Raw genomic sequence first — 12104 nt, forward strand, 5'->3', positions numbered from 1 at the left:
ACAAAGTAGGCCTATGCTTAAATCCCCTTGGTGCAGAGCTCAGCACTGCGAGTTGTAAGATGGTCAGTTTCATTCCTTGTCCCATTACGCCTTGCAGTTAACAAGCATAGGCCCACTTTGTGACTTTTGGAAAGGGCAGTTTTTGTCTTCAATTTGGGTTCATTCAGCCATGAAGTCATTGACATCTTTCATTTTCACACACTTAGTAAACAATCATAATTATTTCTAAGTCAGTTTTATTGGTACAAAGTTTAACTTTACGATGTTATGACGAAATTTTAAGAGGGGGACTTATTTCTTGTGATGTGTTTATATACATACTATAAGAAAGTGAAAATTTAATATTTCTGAGTTCCGACTGATTTTGCTTGCTCGCATCACAAATGTTCCTATATTATGTCCCATTTCCCGGTCCAGTTTGACTTTCATAATGGGGTAAATAATCAACAGCAGAGATGCCAAGTAAATAAAATCCAGTAATTGCATGGAAAGTCATGTTTTAGGAGTCTTTCAAAAGTTAAATAACCCCACAGCTACTTCCATGATACTAACATAAGCAAATAAACACACAGTAACAACATAATAAGGTCAAATTATTGACATGAATTCAAAATTGAGAATCCATGTTTTAGGTTTTTTTTAATATTAACATCAATACAAAGTAACACATGCAGGCTGGTCAGGTTCTTACAAACAAAATTTGGCAACATATTCCAGTTCATTGTTTTCTTCGTAATACTTGAAACAAATACTATGTTAGCACGTAATACTCTTTGCCACTGTGTAAACGTAATGATGAACTCAACCTTAAACTTGGAACTATGAATAAATTTGGGATTTGCATACTTCTGAATATGCCACAAAAATAGGACTGAAGATGTGGCTTTCTTTCAAGTTAAACCTTAGCATACATAGACAAAGACATTTCATTAGTGTTGGCTGCTATATAATTGTGTTGGTGTATACAACATGGCAATTATATTATACACAGCCAGATCCCTATTGCTGCTGCCTTATGGGTACTGTAGCTACACTTTCCCTTATTCTAGAGCACCAGTACAGCACCAGCCTGTGTACTGTACATGTGATTCTGATGTGTATACTCGCCCACACTAGAAGAAGCTGCATGGCAGTTGCCCTAATTTGGTAAGACTCAAAGATACACTTTTTACCTAGAGCTGTCCTGAAATTGTTTGAAAAGCTTTAGTGTCTTTTTTCTCTCAAAGTATCCAGCTCATAAACATGTATCATAAGTTAAATGTTTTCACCAAATTAGAGCTGAATATTTGCAGCACATCCTTAACTAGGTAAAAGGTCTATCTTTGAGTTAGATCATTTTACCAAATTAGGGCTCTCAGGGGGTGGCAGCAACAACAATCTGATATGTGTAGTCTATATGCTCCAAATTTCACAGGATCAAAAAGTAAAAAAATGTCAGTTAATCATGGTTTATTTAAACTGAAAACATTTTACTTTCACTTGCTTCCGTGATTCACATTGGTAGGCGTACCTACATGGAAATCAAGTTGTACCGAAATTCTTTCCCACAATAAAATGTGCGTATTCCAATAACAAAGCAGATGGATCAACCTCAGAGCTGTATCTATTGTTATTATTTCAGAATAAACTGACTTCTAGTAGAAACCACCGGAGCCATGTATTGTGATCTTTCAGCATATATTTGCACCCATGGGAGAATATGTACTACCTACCCTATCCTTACTTGTTATGAAAGCATCCCTGAATGTTTTTGAAATTTAAATACTGCAACAAAACATATAGAACTATCCAAAATAATATTAAGTTAAAAAACAAAAGGAGTAATTTTCAGATATAAGATGAGTAATATTAAACAATAATTTTGACCATATTCTTCTTCAACTCACAAAGCATCTTCCATTCAGTGTTTTTGAACAAATTATTACCTGTAGATTAGAAATTATAAAATCTACCATGTTTTATTACCCAGTTGTTTTTGGAGCAAATTAATAATAGTCTAATCTGATCCCTTTCAGACACCCTCTGAAGCAATCTACACTTTCAAAAGAACAAGGAATCACAAATGTGCCGAAAGGTGGCTGAAATCTAGCCCCATTTCTTTCTGGGCCAATTCCATGGTCATTAGACACCTGTTTTGTAAGCACTGAGGTATAGGCAGGGTTGTATGTAGCCACGATGGTCAGCGCTGGTCGGCAGTAACCAGTACTCGGCCCGACCGACCGACCAGTACTCAAGAGAATTATAGGTCTTGCCGACCAGCACTAAAATTACAAATTGTCCTCAAAACAGTTGTCAAATTTGGCACTCTGATTCAATTTTCTCTTAATTTTGGCTTAAAATTTGGCTTGCTACAAACCTAGGTATAGGATATTCATTTTTGAGGTTTTAATTGGTGAAATATTGCATGACATACCCCTCTATTTTTAAAGCATATATTGCGCACATTTTATGAAAAACAAAATGCTCCTCTTTTTTTACAACAAGACTAAAACTGAATGAAACCCAAGTAAAGGTAATAGTGCCATCAATTAACACACTCTCCATAGATGTACATGTAAACCATGATGTACACTCTTTTTACAAAATGCCCAGAAATTATAAACAAGCATGTTGTGTTTCATAAAATTTGCATGTTTTTCAAACAAAGGGGTATATCATGTCACTTGAATTAACAAGCCCTTGTCCTTTAAATCAGAAAATATGGTTTGAAACAAAAGTGAAGAGCGTATGTGTGAATCTCTACTAAAATAAATAATACTTTGGCTATCCCTTACAAACTTTTCTCATGCCCTCAATGGCCCAATTATGATCTCGCAGTATATGCCAACCTCCAGTCCATTTTCTCTATCCGTCCATTCATCCATTAATTTCAAACACCCTGATTGGTAGCATAATGAACACATTCACTTACAAGGCATTTACAAAACTGGTGGCTAACATAATATTTACACACAAAAACACAACTCAAAATATTGTCACGCATTATTTGTTGTAATTGTACAAAAAATGTTATGTGTTCCATTTTGTAGCTGGTGTTAAGAACTATCAATTGTTTCTTGATAGGAGGATACAGTATCAAAAGTTTAGGCTTACTAGTAAATAAACACTAAGAAATTGTCATTTATACAAAGCCTATCGAGAACAAAAAAATCATAGGTAGGATAAAATAATAAAACATATTACTTTGAAAAAAAAAATCATATTTAAAACGATCACATCCATCAGTAATATTTCACTAAATGGTTCTCATATTGTACATGGTTTTATAAAATAGAAACACTTCACAGGCAGCCACAAGATGGAACATGCAAGATCACATTATGGGCGATTCCAATTGAATTCCATACACCCCTATGGAAAACATGACCTTAATCTTTCAAAGAGTGTGAACACCCCCCTGTATGGGAGATTAATGTAGTCTTCCATAAGGGGTATGGATTTCAACTGGAATAGCCCACTGAATAATGAACATGTAGTACTTCTTCGATTTCCATTTCATTATAAAAGAAATAATGTAAGACTGGCTCGACTTTCTTTCCCCTTCGTTATCAACTTCTCATGAAACTTAAAAATGACACTTGTTATTAACACTTATTAGTCAGTAAACAGGCTATAAATAAACTGGTCCCAAAAAGTAACTTACCAGGTAAGAAATTCGTCTGTCAAGTTCAAACGACAAATCGTATTATACTGAATAGCATATGAGTGGAAGCGGTGTACATTTACGCCGAGTTTGACACCTCATTTGTCGCAAACAGATCAAAACTTTTGAAGTTATGCTCATTTGAACAAGCCTACTATCAAATTTGAAAGTTGCAGGTCCGCCCCAATGAATTCACACAATAAACAGACACATGAAAGGATGTTCACAAGAAGCAATAGGAAAGTTAGTCATGCAAAGAAGAAGAGGAGAGCACTGATTACACCTGTATACTGCCAACCATCTCAAGTGGTATGAGTGCAACTTTCATTCCAGTGGATAGGTTCGGTTAAATAAGCATAACTTCCAAAATACTCATCCGTTTGCAACAAATGAGGTGTAAAAATTCGCGTCAATTAACACTGCTTCCACTCATATCCCATTTAGTGTAACACAATTTGTCGTTTGAATTTGACAGACAAATTTCTTACCTGGTAAGTTTCTTTTTTGGAGCAGTTTATTAATGGGCAATATCCTAAGAGCCAAAGTAGATAATATTCTGAATGTTTTCGCTCATGTAACAGCTGTTTGTCGCTTCTGTCGCACAACTGCCTGTTTCTATGTACAGTCGTATAGTGCAGAATATTGCAGTGAAGAACTTAAACTGGAGAAATGGCAACGTGCAGCTGCTTAAGTGATGTGTTTGTCACAATGGGAAAAAACTTTTGCATATTCTGTTCCTTTAACTATACTTTGAGGACTCAGTGCAACAAAGCCTTATGTCCATTAGTTCCTCTAGGTAATATTGTGTATATATATATGCAATCATGCTTGTGAATAGCATTACCCAGGGGGAGCTAATGGAAGACGAGGCTTTGTAGCACTTGCAATGGACAGTAACAAAATATCAAAGAAACCCCCCCCCCCCCAATTTTCTTATCTCAAATTTCGAATGACTGCTCAAAATGATCTTGTGCTCAATGACCCAACCAATTAAAATTTGATTTAATACTGACAATTTAGTTGTGCAAGCCTGAGCATAATTCTTCCAAATGGTACAAAATAATAAAAGAACCATTTTCCTCCTGTTCTTAGCCTCATGCAATATTTACTTGAATACTTGTGTTTCATTCTGTTGAAACCTTCATCAACATATCTGCAACATTTAGAGCAAAAACAAAATGAGGCAAGGTCTGAACAGTTTACTGACTGAGTTTTCAAGTTCTATTCAACCAACTGCCATTCGTGACTTCATGATATGGGGTGCATTTTACTAACATTTACGATGCATCAAAAGTCCTTTAACCCATGAGAACTACCTGCCGATTGGCCAAAATAAACATTGTGTTCAATTTTGAACCAATCAAGGAGGGTATCAATAAGATCATCTGCAAATGCAAGTTTGACCATAAATAGTTTAAAGCCTAGTCCTAATTGGCAATTGAAATGAGCATTTCAAGTTATCAACCAATCAGAAATGCTGTTAGATGACCAGTAGTGTCCAGGGGGTTAACCCATGGTAACACCGACATGTAAAGCCTATGGAAGAGTTACAATGAGTTTGAGACTAACGATGGGTTTAGGAATGCACCCCTGGCTAGTAAGGGCCGCTAGGTTAATGCCTTTTCTTGCTAGCAGCTTAAGCCAATTTATAACTCTCTTGAATAATGAAAAATAATATGATCATAAAAGAAAAGCCATGTATCCCCCCCTGCAAGACACATGACAAGCCGTTTATAGTAATTAAACCACAGCGAGTCATGTACCATAACTCAAGTTACCATAGCAACTACCTGTCCATCACAATTTTAACATGAAAAACGTACGACAGACAGGAAATATCGTAGCTACCATTAAAACTTAAAATTCTGCCTGACAATAGAATGTACTGGTCTTGTCAGCCAATTCCCATTTTTCAAATATTTCTTCACGAAATAAAAATACATATCTCACCTATCTAATCAAAAAAACAAAGGAATCGTAACCTAAGATGGCATCAAGATAACAGAAATCTCCCAAAAGGTCACTTTATTAAAAATAAAGTCACCTTATGAGAATCAAAGTCCCATTATGAGAAATAAAGTCACTTTATGAGAAATAAAGTCATCTTATGAGAAATAAAGTCACTTTATGAGAAAGTTGATGCGTCCTAATCAATTTTAGGATTTTACAAAATGCAATATTTAAGCATTTTTGTTTAAAGGATACATGATAGGGCACACAAAACACAAGAGTTAACCACTAAGTAAATATAGATCAGATATGTGTGCTTACAATAAAGCAATTTTGCACCAAAATCAATGCTTTTTAATTTCGTTGCATAGCTACCTTCCAAGCCTACAACTCTTCAATCCAGCCTGTTTTAAATCTTGCCACACATGGCTATTTTATTTTTTGTACACAGCATGTTTATTTTTAGTCATCATCTACAAATCACACACTTGAAAGTTGCGCACAATTCCGTAGCGATGAGACAACTTTTCAATTGCGTTAAGATTTACAAATTATTGTAGAGCACTGACTTGCAAAGCTGTTATTTATTTTTCACCGTCACTGCCTTACGTTTATGGTTAATATTTTTTGTGATACAAATAACATTACATGTTTTTTATCTTTCATCATTTTTTTAATCACTGTGATAATAGTTTACAAATATGAAAAGTGTGGGTTATGTGATGCTACATTTTGGTTTAACCCCATGAGAACTACCTGCCGATCTAATATTGCCTCTGATTGGTCAATTACATGACATCTTCACTTTAATCACCAATCAGAATGGAGCTCTGCAAATAATTCACCCCATTTTTTTTGTGTGGTGAAATTATTCTAACAATGTTGCTGATTGGGCCAATTGATAATGAAAACTTCTTTTTGGCCAATTGCCAGGTAGTTTTCATGGGGTTAAAAGGGTCATTTGTGTTAACTTGTGAATTGTATGTAATCCAGCTTCAGTATCATATTTGTACAGCCCTCTGTGGCTATTCCTCTTGGAAATCTATACACCCCCTATGAAAAACATGACCTTACAACTTAATCCTTCCACACAGGGAGTAAGAATTTCAAACCGGTTACCTGAATGGATGACTCCATTTGAAATCTACACTCCCTGTGTGGAGAGCAAGGTCATGTTTTCCATAGGGGGTATATGAATTTCAACTGGAATAGCCCTGTCTAGCCTTCATGCAAGATTACGCCAAATGAGCCTATAGTCAAGACTTCATTGAGGGATTATATAATACAGGAGCAACATTATCCCTGTGTTGACAGGCAAATTCAGGAGTCTTACATGAAATACCATGAAGTACCTAAATTACATTCATCCGAATCATGCTTGCCTCAATTTGGGACACCTATATTCTGTTACTTTCTCAAGTGAAATCGATATAACCTCTACAGAAATTGCACAGTGCAACTTGTTTTTCATCCTATTCATAATAGCTAGATAAGATGCCATGTCAGTAAGTATCTCAGATAAGTAGATAGGCTTTCTCGACAGGAATTCATAAGAAGTTATAACATTTCTACAAGTACACCGCTAGTTATCACAGTACTGGTGCAGCAGGTTGAGCTTTCATCAGATACGTCTCTGTCTTCATCAGGACACATTGAAGTCTCTCATCTCTGACTTCATCAGGACACATTGAAGTCTGAGACACATCTGACAAAAGCTTGACCACTCACACAGGGACCAGCTGAACGGGTACTGTGATAATTGCTGCTGTACTCATAGAAATACTATATGTGACACGATCATGGGAAATGAGTCAGATGTCGCTTATATTGATTTTGAGATATTGGCAAAGAAAGTGTTAAAATTCTTTTGTTTTCTATTGTTTTCAGCGATTGATGTAACTTCGCAATGAAAAGTCTCATCAACATGGGGTTTTCAGTTTCTGAAAGCTATAAATGTCCTCTTTAGAAACATATGTAAAACTCATTTTCGACCAGGGTCGACTTGTGCTTCATTCCCCTTGATCCTGTCACATATAATCTCAGCTTCATTTACTGAAGTCTGTTACGCTGAATCTATTAATATCCCAGTATTATGATAAATGATCCCTTGAACTTGATTAGAAAGATAGTACTTAGAGATACACAGTGTAATTCATTTCACACTATTCAATTCATTGTACTTGGCAAAATCACTGGCGATACATTTTCATTTTGTGAAGGTTACAAAATAATGATGTCCACACTCGAGCAAAAGCATATATGACGACAGACAAGTTACTGGTACACCTTCATACTGTGTAGATGGTAGACTGTTACGAAGGAAAGTCACATACTATATCCCGACTCCTTCAATTATGAATTTACAGAAGCAGTTGCCGTAGTAGATCCAGGGGTAGAAATCATCATTGCCCGTGTCAAAATGTAGTGTTACAACTTAACGGCAACCATACGTGAATGTAAGGTTGCATGATTTACGTAGTAATAATGGGTTAAGTTAAGTACCATGCCTCAGCAACATCAAAATTCATTTCTAAGATAAAAGTAATCAACATATACTTTTCCTCCAATGTATTTTGTTTAAATTTCACTCTGGAATAGGCATTTGTATTGTTGTTTGGATAGTTTCATTTGAAACTGTTTTGTTGGGCTGGTTCCACTTTTAACTGAGAATTGTCAAAGCAGTGCTAATGATAATTTCCACACCTCACATTGAAACCAAAGTTTACAGTAGTTGTAGTAGATCCTATATTCACAGGCCATATCATTGATGCCAAATGTGTGATAACTTCTGCACTAGGTATAGTGCTTGCTTGTGGGTAGTACAGTAGAAGTGGCAAATAGCTGGTTTCTACATTTTATATCTTTTTATTTTAAGTCTACATGTATGTTATCGGCCAGGTGACCTACTGACCCGGCCTCATGGCGCTACTGGTGCTGCTGGACTTGGGTTGGGTAATGGGGATATTGTCTGCGGTGTGGGTGCTGTTATTACTGGCGATCCTGGGACGGCTGTCAGTATTTTCGTTTTATTGGTGGCTGTTTGAAAGAGAGAAAACAAACATATGATCAGCATTAAGCATCAACAATCTGCAAGGAAACCACTTCAGTAATGAAACATGACAGCACAGTTGCCGCAGAGTCAACTGCAACACCACATTGGTGAGCGATGTGTGTGTATGCTTTCACATCAGGTATTTTTCCTTCCTTTTTTTCCCCTGATACTGAACTACACTACTCAAATTATTTAAAGGATCAGGTTTTTCAAAACCTGATCATATTTAGGCAACTGAACACTTGCACTACCAAGTACTGAAGTCCCATGACACAGAAAATCACTTTCGTCAGGACCATGGGAACAGAAAAGAATGAAGCCATTTCAAGGTTGTCAATTTTTGATCCTTTAAATATTTTAAATGGGTAGTGTTGTTGAAATTCGTATCTCAGTCCAAGAACTGATTCTACGTGCATTACTAAATATTGTACATTAGGGCTCAACTGAAAAGACTTTTGTCTACCGATCCGATATCCGATCCAATATCGGTAAACAATTTTTTATTTTTTTTTATTTTGGTTTTCCATGCATAATATGTGATAGATGAAGAGGTAAACACACAGGTAACAATTTTTTTCAAATTGAATGTGAATGATCCTAGCACTTCAGAATAGGTCCAGTGATTCTCCAAACTTCCAAAGTAGCCCAAAATTAAAAACAAAAACCAAAAAAAAAAACCACCATTTTTTTATATTTATTTTACCGATATCCGATATCGCAAATATTGGGCCGATACGATATCCGATATGATATCCAATACGATTATCCGTTGAGCCCTAGTGTACATGAATAGTTGAGTGCCAGTCATAAAAACAATATTTGCACTTATATTTTGGGATGGGACTCATCTATTGGAGCATGCTGACAACCGCAGTGTGTAGTTCTTCACTTGCAGAGGTCAGCACTACAAGGAAGGATGGAAGGAATGTTGGATTGCTTTATATTGTGACACTCTCAGGATAGGAAATCACATTTTTTAATAATGTTACATCTTAGGCCATCTTAATTTAATAGTTTGTCTCAAAGCCCCAGTGCGCAATAATAAATTTGCCCGCTTTTTGCGCGTTATTACCGTTGAAGTTAATTTCATTTTTTTCCGCTGTTTTATTTTTTTCCAAATCCAAAAATACACATTTCAATCAAATTCTTCATCTCAATAAAATTCTTCATCTTGACTACAGTGAAACCTCTTTGGGAGATGAAAGGTGGTCTATTTCTGTCAAACAGCTCATCCTACAGATAAAAATAAAAGACCATTAAAAAAAATGAATTCCGCATTAGGTTTTCAACATGGGAAGGGCTTTGAGACAAACTATTAAATTAAGATGGCCTTTTTTTAATCACCAAATGTTTGGATATGTATGACCTGACACCCCCTGAAGTTGACTGATATAGTCCAGCAGACAGACTTTGGTACTTACGGTACTTACTTGTGGTGGTGTTGCTGCATTCCGCATTAGGTTTTAAACATGGGAAGGGCTTTGAGACAAACTATTAAATTAAGATGGCCTTATTTTAATCACCAAATGTTTGGATATGTATGACCTCACACCCCCTGAAGTTGACTGATATAGTCCAGCAGACAGACTTTGGTACTTACGGTACTTACTTGTGGTGGTGTTGCTGCTAACTGGCGCTGTTGTGACTGGATTACTCAGCACTGGAGGCATTGACCTATTCTGTTCCTTCACAACTGGGTCTGTAGAATAGAGCACATATTTAAGGTTAGCAACTATTTTAAACTATTATGATTTGGTAGTTCACAGCATCTTGCGAATGGCAGTGAGCTTTGGCAAAAATTGTGTTGATCATTTCATAGCGAGTGTGTAGAGGAAGTCAAATATCACAGATATAGTTTTGTAGGTCCTGTGGTTATTGAGTTATGTTGTAAAGAGGGCTGAAACAACAACACTTTTGTAAAAGGTAAATATAATTCATTAGCAATAAATCAAGCCAAGTTTTCAAAGTATATGATTTGTAGAATGAACTATTGCAAAACATCGAAGTGTTATTTTCCAATACACTTCTAGTGCCCGTTTCTATTCATCGTTATGTATTCTTCTCCCGTGCATTATTTTCGCGAACTACCCTTCACAGCCCAAATTATATAAACCTGCACGCTAAACAATGCATTATCTAAAACCTGCACGCTAAACAATAGATTCTAAATAATACGTGCACGCTCAAATACTAGAAATACTACTTTCACATAACCATATAGTAGAGTTAGGTGACACAGAGGTCACATAACTATATAATTGTCTGTTCGATATATATACCATCAAAAAAGTACGAATATACATTCTGTGGTGTTAAAATGGTATAGTTACAAACGGTGTTCTATAATAGGGTACAATTACCGAATAAGGTGCAACTCGCTAGACTTGAGTCCAGTCCTCGTTCACGGAGTTTAGGGTTAGGGTTGGGGTAGGGCGGGCAAGGGAGAAGACTAGTAGAGTTGCACCCTATTATGCAAATAACGTTGTCATACATTATGATTAATGACCTCAAATAAATCAAACATCAAATGAGAATAATCGAGCTTCTATTAATTAAAAAGGGCCAAAAACAGGTGGATCATAATTATACAAGATGACACCATTGCAAAATATTCAGCATTTTACAAATGAAATACATGTAGGGCTATATCTAAAATAACATAGCCGGGCCCGGAAACACACACTAGCGCATAATATCATGATCATGCTTTATAATACCATAGGCCTTCAAACACATGTGTTTGAAGGCCTATGATAATACTGAACAAATTGTTAAATCCCAATGTCGTGTGTTTTAATATAAGTAGATTTTAAAGTTCAAATTATAGAGCTATAAAGTCCAGTTGATATTCACCGTAGTACTAGTCGGACATCTAAATCGATTGTTTCCAGATGAACTGGTTTAGTGTTCAGTGCTCTAAATGATCACAACATAAAGTCAATTGGTTACAAACCATGCGTGAATAAGTTACTAAAGTATGACGTATGGCGCAATCGATACCATTGATAGCTAACTTATACAGGAATTGATTTTCTTTACCAGTTAAATGCTACGTAGCTGGTCAATCTCCTGACGGTGTTTTTAAAATGTAAGATATTTTCCTAATATTAAAACTAATATAATGAATGCAGCAATTAATATTGCCTATTGTTTTAATAGGCCTACACTCAAAGTGTATGACGGATAATGTATCGTGCAAATGCATTCGTCAAGATAATTGCACTTGCCATGGAGTTATTGCATTTAGCTCTTGAGCCTATCGGCTCTCGAGCTAAATGCAATAACTCCACGGCACGTGCGATTATCTTGACGAATGCATTGCACTCAGTTCATTATCCTTATCATAATATATTGATTTAGATAATGAAAATCAATTTTTTTTTTGGCTGCTTCGACCAACAATACATCGTGTGCCCTTAAACAACATGCTTATGATATTTGATCACAATACAGGAACTG

At 36.0% G+C, this 12104-nt stretch overlaps 1 protein-coding gene across 2 annotated transcripts in view; it reads right to left on the reverse strand.

Annotated features, from left to right (window-relative positions):
• Positions 1–583: 583 nt before the first annotated feature.
• The window catches only part of LOC140136138 (casein kinase II subunit alpha), a 40590-nt gene continuing 29069 nt past the window's right edge, over positions 584–12104 (reverse strand). Inside the window, exons 10-11 of one of the 2 annotated variants that reach the window (XM_072157843.1) lie at positions 10246–10344; positions 584–8629 (exon numbers count right to left, since the gene is read on the reverse strand). In XM_072157843.1, coding sequence (XP_072013944.1) covers positions 8511–8629; positions 10246–10344 — 218 coding nt within the window. In that variant the 3' untranslated portion in view covers positions 584–8510. The remainder of the gene's footprint in view (positions 8630–10245; positions 10345–12104) is intronic. The other variant, XM_072157844.1, reaches the window with a different exon arrangement.

Source organism: Amphiura filiformis, chromosome 16 (genome assembly GCF_039555335.1).
Source record: "Amphiura filiformis chromosome 16, Afil_fr2py, whole genome shotgun sequence".
Taxonomy (NCBI): domain Eukaryota; kingdom Metazoa; phylum Echinodermata; class Ophiuroidea; order Amphilepidida; family Amphiuridae; genus Amphiura; species Amphiura filiformis.